The 18,423-nt window shown below is 50.1% G+C and overlaps 8 protein-coding genes across 8 annotated transcripts; 3 read left to right on the top strand and 5 right to left on the bottom strand.

Moving 5' to 3' along the window:
• Window positions 1–58: 58 nt before the first annotated feature.
• On the top strand, window positions 59–2,701 carry CC77DRAFT_1018609 (glycoside hydrolase). The gene is made up of 4 exons (XM_018524656.1): window positions 59–529; window positions 580–635; window positions 686–1,476; window positions 1,541–2,701. Exons 1-4 carry the CDS (start codon window positions 451–453, stop codon window positions 2,652–2,654), a joined length of 2,040 nt encoding a protein of 679 aa, XP_018388017.1. The 5' UTR covers window positions 59–450; the 3' UTR covers window positions 2,655–2,701.
• Window positions 2,702–2,834: 133 nt separating this feature from the next.
• Window positions 2,835–4,910, bottom strand: CC77DRAFT_1048615 (hypothetical protein; the record flags this gene model as incomplete). Its single annotated transcript, XM_018527544.1, has 2 exons — window positions 4,375–4,910; window positions 2,835–4,190 (listed from the first exon to the last, which is right to left on the bottom strand). Exons 1-2 carry the CDS (start codon window positions 4,837–4,839, stop codon window positions 2,835–2,837), a joined length of 1,821 nt encoding a protein of 606 aa, XP_018388016.1. The 5' UTR covers window positions 4,840–4,910.
• Window positions 4,911–5,418: 508 nt separating this feature from the next.
• Window positions 5,419–7,356, top strand: CC77DRAFT_741026 (MFS general substrate transporter). The gene is made up of 4 exons (XM_018533007.1): window positions 5,419–5,773; window positions 5,824–6,251; window positions 6,300–7,167; window positions 7,223–7,356. The coding sequence occupies exons 1-4, from the start codon at window positions 5,561–5,563 to the stop codon at window positions 7,304–7,306; spliced, it is 1,593 nt and encodes a 530-aa protein (XP_018388015.1). The 5' UTR covers window positions 5,419–5,560; the 3' UTR covers window positions 7,307–7,356.
• On the bottom strand, window positions 7,332–11,261 carry CC77DRAFT_1039142 (hypothetical protein). The gene is made up of 7 exons (XM_018527145.1): window positions 10,752–11,261; window positions 10,237–10,696; window positions 9,572–10,185; window positions 9,456–9,520; window positions 9,239–9,391; window positions 8,737–9,191; window positions 7,332–8,670 (listed from the first exon to the last, which is right to left on the bottom strand). Exons 1-7 carry the CDS (start codon window positions 11,008–11,010, stop codon window positions 7,407–7,409), a joined length of 3,270 nt encoding a protein of 1,089 aa, XP_018388014.1. The 5' UTR covers window positions 11,011–11,261; the 3' UTR covers window positions 7,332–7,406.
• A 310-nt stretch (window positions 11,262–11,571) lies between these two features.
• CC77DRAFT_1018605 (acetylxylan esteras-like protein 1 precursor) lies at window positions 11,572–12,950 on the bottom strand. Its single transcript, XM_018524655.1, has 5 exons — window positions 12,732–12,950; window positions 12,607–12,685; window positions 12,523–12,558; window positions 12,238–12,461; window positions 11,572–12,173 (listed from the first exon to the last, which is right to left on the bottom strand). The coding sequence occupies exons 1-5, from the start codon at window positions 12,815–12,817 to the stop codon at window positions 11,651–11,653; spliced, it is 948 nt and encodes a 315-aa protein (XP_018388013.1). The 5' UTR covers window positions 12,818–12,950; the 3' UTR covers window positions 11,572–11,650.
• Window positions 12,951–13,438: 488 nt separating this feature from the next.
• CC77DRAFT_1093083 (SET domain-containing protein) lies at window positions 13,439–14,584 on the top strand (the record flags this gene model as incomplete). The annotated part of the gene is made up of 1 exon (XM_018529661.1): window positions 13,439–14,584. Exon 1 carries the CDS (start codon window positions 13,514–13,516, stop codon window positions 14,582–14,584), a length of 1,071 nt encoding a protein of 356 aa, XP_018388012.1. The 5' UTR covers window positions 13,439–13,513.
• Window positions 14,585–14,665: 81 nt separating this feature from the next.
• Window positions 14,666–16,344, bottom strand: CC77DRAFT_931567 (heme peroxidase; the record flags this gene model as incomplete). The annotated part of the gene is made up of 3 exons (XM_018534222.1): window positions 14,666–15,625; window positions 15,677–15,909; window positions 15,960–16,344. The coding sequence occupies 3 exons, from the start codon at window positions 16,342–16,344 to the stop codon at window positions 14,666–14,668; spliced, it is 1,578 nt and encodes a 525-aa protein (XP_018388011.1).
• Window positions 16,345–16,716: 372 nt separating this feature from the next.
• On the bottom strand, window positions 16,717–18,145 carry CC77DRAFT_1029657 (MFS general substrate transporter; the record flags this gene model as incomplete). The annotated part of the gene is made up of 3 exons (XM_018526535.1): window positions 16,717–17,119; window positions 17,174–17,911; window positions 17,967–18,145. 3 exons carry the CDS (start codon window positions 18,143–18,145, stop codon window positions 16,717–16,719), a joined length of 1,320 nt encoding a protein of 439 aa, XP_018388010.1.
• Window positions 18,146–18,423: the final 278 nt, after the last annotated feature.

Raw genomic sequence — 18,423 nt, 5'->3', positions numbered from 1 at the left:
ATTGCGACTAGATATCAGCAACAAGTTTCGCACACCCGTGGGTTAAAGTACTGCACATCGTCCGGCGTTCCATGAGCCAAGAAGTCGGACCTCGCATCACGTCACTCGAGAGGGGTCGCTGCATCCGCCGACATGGATGCATGGATCGTCAGGAACTAACCCTCGACTTCTTCCAATTCTTCCGCTCGTTAACGCCAAAATCCTCCAATGACGGGTGGCGCACCTCAAGCTCTCTCGTCTACCCGCCATTGAACCGGGAAATGTCATGACGACTGTACCGGAACCAGGTGTGGATATTACACGATTCTCCCTGTTGCCAAGATCTGGCGTGGCTGGTACGCCCGTGATTCTGGGGAACGGTTAGTGAACCGGGAGACGGGTGAAAGTATAAGGATGGCAGAAAGGTCGTTTTTGAGATGACCAGCAATTCATTATCTTTTGATCGCAAAGATGGTGTTTCTCAAGGGAATTGCAGCTGCAGCCTGCGCTACTTCTGCGCTTGCTGCCGATATCATCGTTCAATCCTCAGGTACGTCTCTGTTTGAACTGTATGTGCGACATGTACTGATCCAACATTAGGTGGCAACCTGACTGGCAAATTCGGGCACTCTTATGGTTATGGTTTCCTCCACGAGGTATTTCATCATGATTTGCAACTACATATTATATACTCACTGTTGCTCAGGATATCAACAACTCCGGTGATGGTGGAATCTACGCCGAGCTGATCCAAAACCGTGCTTTCCAGTACAGCCAAAATTACAGCGTCTCGACTGATCACTATTTCTCAGTCAATGGCGCTGCGCTCAGTATTCAGATGTTGGATGAGCCACTCTCTGAGCAACTGCCAGCATCCATGCGTGTTTCTGCAGGCAATGGCACCTCCAACACCAGCAAGATTGGTTTCAAGAATGAGGGTTACTGGGGTATGGACGTTCGTGTGCAGACCTACACCGGATCTTTCTGGGTCAAGGGCGCATACAATGGCGTCTTCACCGCATCGCTCGAATCAAACTTGACAAGCGATGTGTTTGGATCTGTTGAAGTGCCCTCCAAGTCCGTTGCAGATGACTGGACCGAGCATACTTTCGAGCTCGTTCCCGAAAAGGATGCGCCCAACTCTAACAACACATTCTCTATCACCTTTGACGGTGCTGCAGCCAGCGCACTCGACTTCAACCTTATCTCCCTCTTCCCACCTACTTACAAGAACCGCAAGAATGGTCTCCGTGTCGACATTGCTGAGGCTCTTGCGGACATGAACCCTACCTTCCTCCGCTTCCCTGGCGGTAACATGCTTGAGGGTCTCCGCAACGACTCGTACTGGGACTGGAAGGATTCTCTTGGTCCTCTGAGATATCGCCCTGGTTTCCAGGGTGTATGGGGATACCAGCAGACTCACGGCCTTGGTCTTATGGAATACCTTGAGTGGGCTGAGGACATGGGTCTCGAGATCGTGCTCGGCGTCTGGGCTGGGTAAGTTCTGGTTGCACGTAACGCATATGAGACATAAACTGACTTCGTACCTTCAACTCTATAGTCTCGATCTGGACGGTGGTATCACTCCCCAAGAGGACCTTCAACCCTTCATTGAGGATGCTCTCAACGAGATTGAGTTTGTTCGCGGTCCCGTCAACTCCACTTGGGGTGCTCGCCGTGCTGAACTTGGACATCCCGAGCCTTTTGAACTAAACTATGTCGAAGTCGGTAACGAGGATTGGCTTGCTGGATACCCCGGTGGCTGGGAATCTTACCGGGCATACCGCTTCCCGCTCTTCTACAATGCTATCAGCAAGGCCTACCCTGATATCCAGGTCATCGCTTCAGCCGCCTCCAGCGATCCTGCTGGCGAGCCGCCTATCCACGGCCCCAACAACGTCAATGGACAGGTGTTGCCTCTTGATGCAATTGGTGACTACCACCCATACCGTGAGCCTGATGAGCTTGTCTACGAGTTTAACCGCTTCGACAACGACGCTGGCCACATCGTCGGCGAAGTTGCAGCCACTCACGTCAACGGCGGCATCCGCTGGGAAGGCGACCTGTACCCCTACCCATGGTGGCAAGGTGCCGTCGGTGAGGCTGTATCCCTGATCGGTTACGAGCGCAACTCTGACCGCATCCCTGGTACCTTCTACGCACCCGTTTTGAAGAACAACAACCGCTTCCAGTGGCCCATCACACTCATCCAGTTCGATGCTGACCCGAAGCGCACCACAAAAGCCGTTACTTGGTACTGCTGGAGTCTCTTCGCCCACCACCCGATCTCCCACACACTCCCCACGCACTCGAACTCTTCTTACGGGCCGCTCTACTGGGGTGCCGGATACGACGAGAAGCGCGACGGTGCTATGGTCTGGAAGGGCGCAGTCTACAACACCACCAACCACGCGGACGTACCTGTAAGCGTCCAGTTCCAGGGCGTTGCTCCGGGAACTATGGCCAACCTCACCTACCTTACCAACTCTGTCGGCGACCCATACATGTACAACGACCCCTTCACCGGAGTCAACATCGTAAACACTACCAACATGATGATCGCTGCTGGAAGTGATGGTGCATTCCGCTTCACTCTGCCCGAACTCAGTGTCGCAGTGTTGGACACCGAGGTTTCTGGTGGAAACAGCACTGGGCACTACCGAAGACGGTTGTAGAGGTCTATTCAGGAATTAGTCATACTACGATTTTATGAATGAAGCAGCTCCTAATGATATGATAATAGAATCCACGTGTGAGGTACTTTGCCCAGAGTGAAGCTGTCAATATGGAGGTCGAGTGAAAATCAAACTTTCTTTAGGTATTATCCTGGCGCCGCAGACTCATCATAAACTATTCTATATAGCTGTAGACTGGCCAGTGGGACTGTGTTTGCACGTCAGGTCAAACACAGCACTGAGCAGATGGTATCCTGTGCGAAAGCATAGTGATTTGCTCTCTTCCCTTCCGATGAGCTTCACGCAATTCTCCAAACTGCGAGATATAGTTGGGCGATCCGGCAGCAGGATGTCAGTTGGTGGAGACGTGGAGAGTAGGTGTACACAAGTCGTTAGTGCAGCCGCAAAAAAGTCCAACATATAGGGTTGTGCGACCAATCCTAAATCTGAGCTTTGCTCTGATGACGATGACGACAGACTTTGGTGATGCCTCATCATTGCAAGGTTGCAGTCGAAAGACGACCAATATGAGACAGGATATATGACAGCAGCGTTATGAGCTAGCGCGTAGTGTCCGTGGAGGACCGACAGTGCGCGACGGAAGAAGACATCGAGCGTTAAACGCAAGTGTTCGTTGCCAGGCAAATCTGAAGTTTGGCGCATGAGCTGTCGTAACTCAAGGTCGTATTGGATTGCCTCTTCGTAAGTAATCTGGTCAATCTGTGAGTTGATTCGAGCCAGAAAATGGCAGATGATTGGAAACGATTGAGGTACAACGGAATCGAAGCAATCTTCCAACATAGATGGGTCGCATGGTTCTGTACTGATCAGAAGAGCATCTTGCGGCAATAGCGATTGCTGGCCAGTGATTAGAGACATCTGTATATCCAGATATACAACCACCACCCACAAGTGCCGCCGAAGTTTTCTTTCGTGGGCGATCACCGGCTCCACGTATCCTGGCATCCAGTCTTTGTGTAGTACCATCGACATGGACAAGCGGACGACGAGACCCATAACGTTCCAACTGGTATCTAGAGCCCAGCACGTTGCATAAGCTACCGACTTCGCCAGAACCATCAAACATAAAGTGGAAATGTGCATGACGGTCGGACGAAACATGTATGATGTTTTCGCCAAACAAGCCTCGCTGGCGTAAAAGTATTCCGAAGAAGCCACTTCATCGCGAGCCAAAGCATAGGATCCGAGGCCCAGTACTACGAAGTACTGCGCAAGCCAGCTAGGATCTACTTGGGTATCGTGACCACTCTCCATCTTCGATATGAACGAAGATGGGTCTAGGATCGGTAAACAGGGATTATACACCCGGAAATATGCCTCGACGTAGAGAGTAGCATTTGATGTTGAGCTGTGTAAAAGCTTCTGTACTCTGTCGAGTGAAGCGTACGACTGAGACTCCGGACTACCTAACGGAAAGTTACCAGCCAACGCAAAGTCGCTTGAACAATTTCCCGCAACGTGCTCTCGCATAGCCATGACGAAAGGCGGCGCCTGCAGCCCGGGTAGTGCCTCCAACTAAAGACCGTCAGCACATGTGCAGTCGATGTGTAGTATTCTACATGTGCATTACGAGCCCTACTCCGGCTTGCATATACTCTCAGCGCCATGCTCCAAAAAGGTTTAGGCGGGTAGTTCAGATAGTAACAGGCTCAGCAGGAGCCTTGGCAGCATTGTGGCAGACAACATAGGGGAGACGTACCCGATCTAAGAGGGCTCTAAAATGACCCGAACCTCGTCTTCGTAGAAACCAGGTAGCGACAACAAACTCGGGGTCCTCAATTGCGAAGAGAGATGACGGCAACGTCGACTTCTCGGACCTGTTTAATCTATGCGTATATATGCATGTCGTTTCGTATCCAGATCGTGTGCATCTGCTACACGGAGCTCTCCGATCGCACTTGATCTTGAGCCGATGGCATCTTGTGCAGGAAAAACAGGCTCGGGAGCGTCTTTTAATAACCGAGTGAGGTGAAGAAGCTTTAGATGCGGTATCGGAAACTCCTTCCGAGCGGCTGGAAGACTCAAGTGGTGACGTTTCTGAGGTCTGTCCTTCGTAGATGCATTCAGCCTTGGCTTTGTGGCAGCGTGAGCAAGGTCGAAGTTTGTCGCATTGTCGTTTGGCTGAACGGCAGCGGGTGCAGGTCTGCACATCCCGAGCACGCATCACGGTGGTCCCCTGATTTGCGTGGGAAATTTTCGGATATAAGCAAAGAAATGCGGCCGCAACATCTTTATGGTACAGTGGAGAGGCGAGGATGCGGGTGACGGCGGTAATCGGTCTTAGCTCCACTATTGGCGCATACTAACACTATCCGAGACTAGGTAGTCCGCGTGGGGCGCCAGCCTCCTGGTTATCGGCGTGACTGACACAAACGCGTACTGCACTGCAAGGCACAGCAGCGGCTGGACATCTTCTGTTCCTATTGAGGATCCTGTGTTTTGGCTTGCTAAGAGAGGATTATGATATGTTTGCACAATAACATCACCGCGAAAAACATCAAGCTTGGCTTTCCATCCGACTGGGCAGTCACATCTTCCTCTAATCGTCCGGCATGAACATAATTCAACGTTCCGCGCAGGCCTTGGGTAGCCTAGAAACATGGCTTTGCTTGAATTCCAGACCACTTCCCCGGCTTGACCCGGTCGTTCTCTCCTACCAACCTAGCTTTTCGCTCTGACTTGGCGTCCATTTGTACAAGATGCAGATGCGGTCGCCGCCTAGCACCGATAGGCGACCTCACTGTCGGCTATATGAAAGAAGGCGTAGAGAAGACGATAACACGGTAAACGTATAAGACTGTCAGCTACTCGTAAGTGTCTTCTTTCGACCTATTCATCATCTCTTCCTTTGTCGCTTTATTGGCATCCATTCCATTTTCGTCAACATGTCTGTCTCTCAAAGTGACACAAAAATGAACAACTCCATCGACATAGAGCCTTCTGGATCGTACTCAAGACAGGCTATCACCCAAGCTTACCAAGAGCTACTTGCGAATCAAGCCTCTCAGCCGGACAAAATATTCATCGGTGGCCACGAGCTCAAGCATCTTGATCCCAACTTTGTATCCCTGGATGAAGATGCACAAGAACATCCTCGTGTAAGTAGAATCACACTTTCGCCGGTCCTAGAGCTGAAATTATGTCCCAGTCATGGCCAACCGCTAAGAAAATTCGGGCAACCGCTATTGTCGGAGGCTGCTGTTTCCTCTCCCCATTCGCAAGCACCATATTCGCACCATCCATTCATCTGGTTATGAAAGACCTGAGTATCACGGACAGTACTGTCGGTGCCCTGCAAGTCTCCATCTTTCTCTTTGCATTGGCTCTTGGCCCGCTCTTTATCGCTCCACTTAGTGAGAAGTACGGTAGAGCGATTATCATACACTTAGGCAACGTTATCTTTGTTGCATTCTCCCTCGGAGGAGGCTTCTCACGAACCGCTGCACAATTCTCGGTGTGCCGTTTGTTTGCTGGATTCGGAGGCAGTGCGGCCATTGCTGTTGTTGGTGGAGTCGTTGCGGATCTCTGGGATCTTGCTGCCCGTCCGAAAGCATCTGGACTCGCGATGCTCGGCCCGTAGGTTTATGCTTGTACATTTTCAGCAGTTTTGCTTACCAGGAACAGTGTTCTAGGCCCCGTCTTGGGTCCTGTATGTGGCGGTTGGATGTCGGAGCGAGTCTCGTGGCGCTGGACTCTTTGGATACCTGCGATCGCCAGCGCCTTACTCTCAATGGCTGGGCTTTTTCTCCTCCCAGAGTCCTTTGGACCAAGAATTCTGCAGAAGAAACTGCGAAGAGAACGCAGTACCAATCCGAGCGCCGAACTATATACCGTACTGGATCTTCAGCACCGTCCGACTGACCCCGCAGCGCTTGTCAATGCGTTCATTCGACCTTTGGCATACCTTGTGCTTGATCCTGCGCTACTGCTTGCATCGCTATTCTACTCCGTGGTTTTTGGCGTTGTATACCTCATTATCGTTACGTACGCAGATGTGTTTGGTTCCGGATACGGACACTCTGTCGGAATCGTTGGTACAGACTTCCTCGCTGCTGGCATCGGTATGCTTCTTGGTACATTCGCCACTATCCGTGCTATGGAAGCTATCTTCAAGCGAGACACCGCATCTGGACAAATGAAGTATAGACCTGAGTCGAGACTCATCAGTTGCCTTGTTGGAGGAACATTACTGGTCGGTGGGCTGTTCATGTATGGGTTTACCGCCACACGAACCCACTTCATGGTTCCACTCGTGGCTATCATGCTCATGATGGCCGGAGGCATGAACATCCAACTCGCCCTACAGCTGTACACCATCGATGCCTTCAAGTTTCCCGCTTCTGCCGTCGCTGCCATTTCGTTCCTTCGCTGCATGTTCGCTGGTGCATTTCCGTTATTCGGAGAGAAACTCTTCGCCAAACTTGGCCTAGACTGGGGTGTGGGGTTGCTGGGATTTCTAGTCTTAGGCGTGGGATTGCCGCTGGTACTACTGGTATTTGCAAACATCTGTTCTTGTTAATTGGAAATCAACTGACCTCATCATGCAGCTATACATCTACGGCGTCAAACTTCGCACGAAAGGTGCTGAGCGCATGGAACGTTTCGAAGGATCGAAAGCAGCCATGAGTTAATGTATTCTGGGGTAATCTGTCTGAACGCCTTCTTACGATAGACACCCATCAGTGTTTGAGTTGCACTGCAACTTCAAGTGCGAGCAATCTTGTAACCTGCTCAATCAAATCCAGCCATATTTGACTCAGGTGGACCTAAATAGCTGTTCTTGACCCCGCCTCTGGTATCCAAAACAAGCTTCTCCAAGTAGACCTCAGGACTGTTAACGCTCCAACGAAGCGTGTGAGCCCCTTCCTTTGCTTCACCAAGACTAACTTTCTTTGTCCACACCTGATTCATTACGTTGTCCGTCCATTCGGGTGGCACATCGCCCGCGTCCTTCGGGTCACCTAACACACGTGTGAAGTTTTGAGGAGCGTCATCAAGAGAAAGTGAAAACTCCATGAGAAGGTTGGGATCTGTATCTAAGCCAGCGTTGATGTAGATAGTGGCGTTGAGGGCAGGATTGTCCTTGAAGAGGTAGATATCATATTCAACATATGCGGATTTCGAGTCGAGAAGAGAAGCCCGAGCAGCGTGGAAAGGCCGCAGAGCCACAGAGCCGGATTCAGTGCGCGTGCCGAGGTATGGAACGTGGACAAATGCTACTGTTTCACTCGCCGTTCTGTTATTCGGAGAGGAGGAAGATTTCTGGAAGTGTGGGCTTTCAATCGATATGTAACCAGCTGTCTCTGGGAAGCCGCGGAAATTAGTGGGTACTTTCCGATTTTGTACCGGGATACGTATGATGTCGTAGTATGGATAAAATGACGGTGTTGACGTTATGCCAACTTCCACTGTATCGTTGTATCCCTCCGGCACCTGTGTCCAGTCAATGGTGACATTGAGGCGTTGCTCTTCGGCCGTCACGTCAAGTCGGCCCGAACTTGGTGCAATTGACAGCCAATCCACTGGAATATCGCCAAGCTGCCAGTCGATTGGGACGCGGTAGTCACCTCGCATGAATAGATCTACAGTCCGCCTGGAAGGTCCATAAGGACTCATCTCTGGGAGCTGGGCTGGGGATTTGGTGAAGGGCATCGAAGGATCGATGGACTCAGCCCATCGACCCTGGTCGAGAGGGCTGTTAGAACCCTCAGCGTAGATGCCGAGATTACCGACGGAGAACTGCATGTTTTGGCGCAACTGAACAAAGGAAAGGTTTGAGAGTATGTCGCGAGATGGGTTCATCCAGTTCTTTGCCTTTCCGGTATCGAACGTTTCGAGCTTGGCCTGAGACATGATGTTTCGCCATTTGCCGTCAAGGAGGGCGTCAAAATCCTGTACCAGATCGTAGTCATAGTCAAAGTCAGCAAGAACCTGGTGGGCAAGCGCATTTGCTGAGTTCCTCCGTTCCATGGCATGTCGATAGTTGAGTCCCGTGCTGTGACGACGAAGAAGTACGAAGTCAGTGTATGTCTCCTATGCATCTGGTATAGCCACAACTTACCCGATGTTTACTGCGTAGTATGTAGCGCCCGATACTACGGGATAGAATACTAACTCATAGTATGCGGCTTTGTAATCCTCCGGTATCTGTTCAAACAATGTCTTGGTTTGATTAGCGAGCAGATTCCATCTTGCTAATATCCTTTCCGCTTCATGATAGTTTAATACCGAGTATGTGTCTGGCTGAACCATCTCAAAGCGGCGCATTCCGATGAGGTAGTTGAATTCCATCAGTAGAGCCGCAACATCATCCGCATGTTCGCTACCGAGTTCCCGCTCGGAGTAGAGGCGCAGATATTCTGGTATCATATCAAAGTCAAATTTCGAGACGTCCCAAGCCAAGTCCATGGCGAACCCAAAGGGTTGCTCTAAAGGCTTGATATCCCCCAGATTTATGACCCAGACCTGGTTCGCACCTCGCCAGTAAGCTTGCAAAAGTTCCTTCAAAACTTTCGGCTACGCTTGTAAGTCATTGATCTCCTTAATAAGATGCACTTACTAACCAAGTTGTTGGTGTTCGACCACTTGTACGACCGCGGTCTACCGAAGTACTCAAAGTGGAAGTAAATACCAGCGCCGCCTTCTCTAGCAGTCTCATTACCAGTAGGTAGCCGCAGAATCTGGCCATGGTTGTCATCGGGCATGATGATGGTGACCTGGTTATAGGTGTACGAAGTCAGCATAAATCTTAGGTGCATTTTGTATCAAAAAGTTACTTGCGTCATCGGGCGGACTTAGTCCAGCGGCGTAGTAGGTCGCGACTTCCTTATAGATTGTCCATGCCTCTATGTCGTATTAGCATGTCGCACACCTGTTTCCCTGAGAACCTTACTTACGGTTTACTTTCTGGTCACCCAGAACTTCTTTGAAAATCTGACGTTCAACTTCAAACACTTCTCGAAGAATCTCCAAAGCATCATCCCCAACAATGGCGGAATCACTTGGACCTCTCATGCCCAGTGTCACATAGCTCTCGTTGTTTCCCATCCTACGGATCCCCTCTTCCATGAAGCGCGTTACGTTGTCCTTGTTCAATCTCCAATCCCAGGGCCCAGTCTCAGTCGCGTTCCACTCATTAGTCGCTCTTTGCATTGGCTCGTGATGGCTAGTAGAGACTACGATACCGTAGTCATCTGCAAGCTGCTGATTCCTTGGGTCATCGGTGAAGAAGATGTGGCCTGGGGCTGGTGTTGATGATCCCCACATGGCAGGCCACAAGTAGTTGGCTCTTAGTCGAAGAAGTAGGTCGAAAACATGTGAGTAAAACTCCGTATCTAGAGGATAGTAGGAGGAGTTGTGTTGCGCAGCCCACCAAGTGACCAGCGCTGGAGCTTCGTCATTAATGAAGAGCCCTCTGTACTTGACTGATGGTGGGCCATGAACAGTAGCTTTTGGCAACGCGAAAATGGCGGCGTGTTTCTTCGTGGGAACATCCGCCCACCAGTGGTATCTGATGCAGCTCATTAATTGACGTCTAGATTTACACGACGTGCACACTTACGGAGACTGACCACTCTGTTCGGCGAGCGTGTGTATACCAAAGATAGTGCCGCGTTTATCGCTACCTACGATGACCAACGCTCGTTCAACTCCAGCTATTGGGTTGGCGATGACAGCAGTTTTAAACACTTCCCATCTTCCCTCAACGTCTGAGATGTCGAGACCTTTCTCGGCAGAAATTTGGCGAATGAGCTTCGACCCCACAGAGCCGACAATGACTCCAGTTGCTGAAGCTGGTACTGTGGAGTTGGTGGTGGCATTGTTGAATGCGGGTCGGATTCCAGTGATCTGTTCGAAGTCTTCCACTAAACTTTTGAGCGCAATGTGAACACCTAAAAAGTCATCCGCATCGGCTATGAGTGTGGCACCAGCAATGTCCAAGGTTTGATCTTCAGGCTCGAAGCCCACAAACTTTTCCTCAAGCAGTGCATGCACTGTGTATTTTGAAAAGGCACAAACGGCCACGAAGAGATTTAGCATCTGCATTACTGGAAGACAGGAACTAGGGGCAAGTACCTAGCTGGGCTACGAAGGGGTCTGGTCTGAATATTATAACGTTACCATCAGTGTAATGAAGACTGGGCGGGGAAGTACCCAGGATTGGAAATGCTCCCTGCGGAGAAAGCCTACAACCGCATACGGATTTCCAGCTTTGCCATACGAGCGTCGCCAACTCTTGGCCCCGTGGCGGATGGACCTGCTCATCTTTGAACTGCATGCTAAGGAAGCCGTAGTGATCATCTGAGGTCGCTAAGCCCAGAGTGGAACTCAGCATGTCGGTCGAAGCTACGGGCTCGGGTTAAAGTCATCCGCGTTCAACACGTACTGCAACGAGCGGAGATCATGGAGGCTGCATCTGAGCAAGACATTGTCCCGACGTGGGTTGCGAACATGTGGACGTCCGACACCGCGTGTCTAGCGTGTCTTCCCCGCATCATGCTCGATGTAAGCTACGGAGCGAGTCCGGTGCTGACAGTATCCTGAGTGAGCTTGGTTTGTACCAAATTGACACTTATCCTGGTTAATTGTAGTTTGAGGACATTTCTCCATCACAGTTCTAGAGCTGTTCGTTACAGCTGGGTCGGAATCGCGCTTGTGGGTGGTGACGTCACGCGTCTTAGCGCTGATTTTATTCCAGACGCGCTGTTTCACGGACAACTCTTGCTTCAACAACGGTGCCTTCATAGTATCACCGAGCATGCCGCCGAGATTTTTCTATTTTGCCTAGCTTTGTCTCTTGTTCGGCCTCCATATATGAGGTCCTCACCACCATCAAATGTACCTTAGCACAAGCACTGCTTATATACAATTCACATCACGGTACTCTCGCAAGTCCTATCTAGAAGCCATCCTTGATGTACGTTGCGTAATTTACAGCAGCAGCTAACAAGGCGTCCATATATACAAACAGTACCCTATCCATGGTACTTCGTACTGTTGCCCGACCTAGGCCTAGAGAAGCAGCTCGGTCCGCTGCACTTCAAGTCGAAGAAATCCATCACAGTGTCGCTATCTGTCGGGATGTCGTGTGTAACACTACCAGCTTCATACGCCTCGAATTTTTCGCCATACCGAAACCTTGTCCAGCCTTGGAAAGGAACGTTTTCTGTAATTTCGGTCGGTTTCTGGCTCACATCGAATACACTCGTCCATTGCTTGATTTGCTCGCGGAAGTTTTGTGGATAAAGCGTCGTGTCTGCTGTGCCATGAAGAGTCTGGAACTTAGGACGGAAGCCGCGATACGAAGGGTATGCGTTGCGCACGAGAGCTGCCCATTGGGGCCCAGTCTTAATGATCTGGCCAGTGGCACACGCGTCACTCCAGACATCGAAGCCGTCGCCGGCAAAGCATCCGAATGGTACACCCGCCCATGCGCTTCCTGCAGCAAAGACATCTGGGTAGCTTCCGATGAGCACATTTGTCATCATTGCGCCTGAACTGCAGATGTGAAGATGCGAAGTCAGTGTATGTCTCACATACATATTGTACGGGCCCAACAAACCTCGTGCCGGTAACAAAAACGCGGTCTTTGTCTGCATGATACTTTTCCAAGGTCCACCGCACCATGGATACAATGCTGAGCGCGTCGCCTCCGCCATTGTGAGTGAGCGATTGCTGGCTACTGACATCCCAGCATTGGTCCGTGTTCAATGTTGAAGCGTTAGGATAGATCGAGATGAAGCCGTACTCGTCGCCGAGAGAAGCCCAAGGTCTATAGTCAAAGACCTTAGAGGTAAGATATCAAGTCAGTGTATGTCGAAGACGCGTTTGAACGATCGCAACGTACCTGCTGTGCCGTGCCGTGACACCAATGTGGGGATACCTATTGGATTTAGCCTTCAGACGCTGAATAGAAAAAATGTGGTGATACCAAAATTGGTGGATTGGGCGGAAGATTTGCCGGCACGTAGATGAACATCGAAATGTTTCGCGGATTCGGGCCGAAGTCACTGATTTATTAGTATCGAAAACATCCTATTCCTGATGACATCTTACATGATTTCCGTGAGTTTTGAGGTGAGCTGCGCAGATGCGACCGCTGCGCAAAGCACCTGCAGGATGGCAATTGAGGCGAACATCATGTCGACTGAGATGAATCTTGATCGTCTTGGACTTCACTTTACAGTGCCATGGCGGCTTCTTATAGCCTTACTCGAGCAAGGTTCTACGGGAGCACCTAGCACAGCGATCTACCCTGTAGCTAGCCCAGTTTCCAGATGGTGGTAGACTAGGTTGCATGTCACGCTTGCGCGTACATCCGAGTATGCTCAACGCATCAGTCGTCCGGCTATACCTATTTTGACACGGAGGGGAGCACACATTAATATCTTGTAATGTTTCTCCGCAGTTATTCGCCGCTAGCCCCGCTCGCCTAAGTCGAGCACTGGAGTAAGTACCGAAACAAGCATGAATCTGAAGGTGACAATTCTGCAAGTTGTAGCGTTAGATGGTTTAGCTTGCGCAAAAAGCATTGCCAACAGTATATCAACGATCGTACGCACGGCCCGAATCTACACCAGGTTCACGATCTATAGCGACTATCGTGCGTGTCAATGTTGTGTAGACATTGTGCAGAAATATCGTGAAAGAGACACAGGCTCCGAAAATTTTTGGGAAATCAGACCATGTTGTTGCTATACAATGAACTTGAAAGAGTAGGGGCCCAGAACGCATCGTCTCGATTGAAATATATTTGAGGAAATGTTCCTTATCCTGAGGAGAGTTATACACATAATCCCACAAGACTTCTCACGCTCATTCTGTAAGACCAAGTAAGAATGCCTCCACTAACACAGCACGATGTCTTCCAGACGATCCAGGACGAAGCCAAGCGTAAGAAAGACGAAGGTACAATACTGACCAAGGCCGACATTACTGAACATCTGAAGGAGTTGTACAATCCGTACCTGAGAGGTCGGTTATACTTTTATGCTCAAGACCAAGATGGTCTACCAATTTGCAGAGTACCTACATATCTAGCTGGTAACAAGAGCTACTGCTCTGTTGCTCGGGAAAACGTTTTTGGTGTCGAAGACTGGCAAAGCCAACCTGGGCCGACAGACTTCATAGGCAATGTCTGGCCGCCAAAGGTGATTGAAGATCTCATTGGGAATGTCGACGAGACTGAGTACGCAGTTATGAAATGTTACGTATGTAAAGAAGTAGGAAAAGTCTTCTGCACATGTGGATACAAGTCTTGGAGAGATTACTGGCCTGACTACTGGCTCACCTGTCTATTGTTGCGGAGAGCCGGTGCCCGCGGTTACGGCATTTTTGCACGCGAAGCGATTCAAGGCTCAACCATCGTAGGAGAGTACACAGGCCGTATCAAACCAGTCAAACCCAACGAGGAAGATGGAGAGGACGCTTACTGTGTACCGATCTCGATTGGACGACGTAAGATTAAACAAAAATCACAACCCACGGCTATACTTAGTGCTCTTCATACCGGGTCAATATCAAGATTTATCAATCACTCGTGTAACTCAAATGCGCGATTGCAGGAGTTTCAATGCGGTTTGGAACGCCGCGTCATCTACGTGGTGACAACACGCGACATTAACATCGACGAAGAGCTAACGATAGACTATGGTCCAGAGTGGCTTGTTGGCGACTGCCTTTGTGGCAGTATTGGCTGCAAAAATCCACCAAAGAGTCCTAAGCTACTCGATACGCCCGTAAATGATCTTAGTGAAGATCAGGCCACGGATGAGGATGAGGAAGACTCCTATTCGGATGCCTGGGATACGGGCTACAGGTCTTCTGACCTTGAATACGAAGAAGATTCTGAGTACGAAGAGAATTCGGATTGCGAGAAGCATCGAAAGAGAAAGGGAAAAACTCACTAAGATTGGTTCGATGACTGATATAATCGACTTCTCCATATTGGCACTGATCTGTAAGAAGATCATCTGATACTTTTAATCATACTACCACCCTGCCATTCCTCCGTTGACCATGAGTGTATCAAGAACTTCCCCTCCAATCAAAGCCTCAGCTCCAACCAGACCAGTTGGAACATCTTGCAAGACAGTGAGACCATGGCAAAGCGTATAGTCGTCTAACACTGTTGTTGCCTTCCCAACAGCTATACTGGTCTCATGCATCTTCGGTGCTAGCGTATCGTGTTGCACAAACGGTGCTGCGAGACGCACTGCTAGGTCACTGCAAGACTTCGACTCGGTTATGGCAATCGTGACATTGATCGACGAACCCTCTAGCGCTGTCAAACTGGGTACGAAAAAGGCTTGACTAGTGATCGGGAAAGTCGATTCTGATATGCCCGGTCCGTACACCAAGAACGATGTTGCATCACGAATGGTAGGTCCAGATAGCGAGAACGGAAAGTACGACGTGGTTCCGTATATACTGTTGCTTCGACCGAACACGGAGCTTCCAGTCTCGGCTTCTGGCTCAATCTCTGTCTCGTGTTGGTTGATGCGGATATTCAACGATGATGGCGGAGAAGCACCCGCTGGTGTGAGGATTCTGATCTTTCCGCTGAGCATCAATTTTCCGTCTTCTTTGAAGTCGTATGTCACATTGATTGGCTTGACAAGGATTGCCGTAACTGGCTCACCTAGCTGGACACCAGCAGGTACTGTATTGATGGCTCGACTCATAAGCTCGACACACGTATCCAGAAAACCCGTGCCTTGGGCGAACAGCGCATGCATAGTGGCGTTCTTGTCGCTTTCGTACAACCGCAGATCGGAGTTCATAGTGTCGTTGTATGAGGTGACCAATGGTCCTCCTTTATTCCCTGTTCCATTTAGATATTCGCCGAGGACATTGGGATCAAACACGCCACGTGTAGTGTCGAAATTGCTACCGCCATTCGTGTTCTCGGGTGTAACGAAACTCTCATCTACGACTTCAGGGAAACCACCCTACAGGGGTCAGCAATTGAAAGCTAGTCCAAGCGCTTTGTGTATACGTACATGGTGAACAGATCCTAAAGTGTGCCCACAAGCTGTAAGACCGATAGCATCTACCTTGTCGAATCCAGCGCGCTCGAAGAACAGCAAAGTTTCTTCGAGATCAGTCTCTGGTGCGGGTACTCCAGTAGTACGTCCAGCCTCTGTCGCATCGGTGCGTCCAGCGCGGTAAGGCATCTGCGCACCTCCACACAAGTTATTAGACATGACGGTGGCGAGCGCGATAAGATCCGCCACTATCAACACATCAGCACTATTAGTTACTCACGATCGGTTCCGAACTTACTAGAAACTCCATCGTGAACGAATGGCCTCCAAAATGCAAGACTGTCGTTGAAAGCACTCCCTTTGTTTTCCACTCTTGCTGTTTCGAACCCGATGCTAGCATCGATACCACCCGTGCCTGCGCTCACATTCGCAGTGACGAAGTCATGAAACATGACGCGCATCCATTGTGCCGACGTCGTGCGACCGCTTGTCAGCGCCATAGTCCCAGTCTGCGAGACATAGCGTGTGCAAGGGGTTATTGCGGAAGAGAAATTCGATGCGTATGCTCCCCAGTTGTCGACGAGGACGTGTTCGATGAAGGAGAGAGCCGGTGTAGGGTGATAAAGAGCAGCGTGCGTAAGTGGAAGCGCGTACAAAAGGGAGAGGATATTAAGTGGGAGCATTATGGCTACTACCGCGAAGTATGTGCTAAAACTAGGAAAGAGACCGACGTTGGATGCGCAGAGGAAGGTTCATGTTATATCCGCTTGTACTCCTGGGTCATATTGGGAATATTTCCTATTCCGTATTTTGTGTTACACTGCAGCTATCGGATGTTCTAGTCTTCAAAGTAGCGTCTAATGTGCGGCCACAACTGGGACCTGATTGGCGGAAACAGCCCATTGGCTGCATCGTGCAAAAACGACCTGATGTGGAAGATTCGTCGTGATTAGATAAGCCACATTGAGCTGACGTTCGCATACCACCTGCCGTTCAGGTAGCTTGAAGCTCAACCTTTGCTAGGCTGCTTATAGCTTGGCGGGGTTGATCGCTACTCACACTCTTCCCACAGCCCACGCGCTACCTAACTTCAACCACCTAGTGACAACAAGCGCCGCGACACCCGCACCCATAACGGCTGCCGCACAGAACCATACTCCTTTGAAGTTGTCTACTGCACCGTTGCCTTCTCCTTTGATAGCGCCAGTAGCGGGATTACCAAACAATCCACCGAAAGCAGCGACGAGGTACGCAAGACCGAGTCGAACGCCAATTTCAGCCTTGTTAGGCGACAGATCAGTAATGGTAGGTCCAGGAATGATGATGACGCCGCCAGAAAGGAAGCCATATACGATACTGATGGCAATGAGACCGTTGATTTCATGGGCGAGAGGAAGCATGCAGAGGGTGATGATGCATGCGATGGCAAGAGGAAGTAGGGTGTTGACACCACCGTACCTGTTGAGACTATTAGCAGACGGCTACTACGAGGATAAGGTGATGGAAACGTACCGGTCAGCAATGAAGTTGGGCACAAAACGTCCAAAGATGTTGGCAGCGTTCATGATCGAAAGCAAGTTGAACGCCATGTCCTTGGACACACCCAATTTGATGGCATACTCCTGGATGAAGAAGAATGGTACAAAGGATGATGCAACAAACAGGGTAAATGCAATGACGAACACCGTGTATGGCACATCTTTGAAGTGATGAAAGCCGAAGCTAGAGCCCTTGGATCCATACTGGAGTTGCAATCGCATCACAAAAAAAGCGACAAGATTCGTGATGAGAATGATGAGCGCGAAGATGCGGACGGCCCATGCAAAACCCACGCTGAGGAAAAGCGAGCGTAAAGAAATTGTAAAGACGATACCAGCCACACTGGCACCAGTCGACGCAAGACCAGTAGCCAGCATACGTTTCTTCTCGAAGAACATGGCTAGCACAGCGACGGGGACTATCGCCATCAGCCCGCTTCCAATGCCCATAAGCACTCCTTGGGCAAAGAAGATGGCCCAGTAGCTCTTGAAGAAGGAAGTCAGGATCAGTCCAAGCACTTCTAGCGCCGTGCCGACTGCGATAACACTTTTGAGGTATCCTCGATCAAGCAGTACACCTCCAGGCAAGCAACCGATGGTGGTGAAGAACAGCTGGATCGATCCGATCCATGCGATGCGCGCCGCATCTTGCCCTGGAAGTAAAGAATCAACGTAATAGGTTTGGAAGACACCAAACGTATTTGGCAAACCCCTTTGTCCTGTTAGCGTCTGTATTACGGCGTGTGGTAGACTTCGAGGGAACTCACCAGCTATTCGCAAACAGAATGAATCCACCCAAAACCTGCATCCACGCTACTTTCCCATGATCGATAGGGTAGTCCTCATTAGCCTGCGCGCTCGCTGTGATTTCGTGAGCGAGTAGCTGTTCCGTTCTCTCCCGCTGCACCTCATGATAAGAAAGCAAAGGCTCTCTTTCGTCGGCCATTTTTTTCAGGATTTCCGCGTGGGGATTTCTGGGGTCTGTGGGTAGCAATACCCGTTTGTTGGGGGCAGCGACTTGTTTTTCTCAGGGACGCTGTTTGATGGGCGCTAGTGGGTAGTTGCCGCGGCCGATCGTCATCTTTAGTCATGAATATGCAGGTACGGGTCCGAGCGGTGAAAGCGTTCGCACATGAGAAGTAAAACCATAGATTTAATCTTTATTCACAAATCCGCCAATTAAGGTACCATCATTAGTGTACTAGGTAAGTCTCCAAGTGCAAG

Source organism: Alternaria alternata (assembly GCF_001642055.1).
Source record: "Alternaria alternata strain SRC1lrK2f unplaced genomic scaffold CC77scaffold_6, whole genome shotgun sequence".
In the NCBI taxonomy this organism is placed as follows: Eukaryota; Fungi; Ascomycota; class Dothideomycetes; order Pleosporales; family Pleosporaceae; genus Alternaria; species Alternaria alternata.
This window is presented reverse-complemented; position numbering and strand designations above follow the sequence as displayed.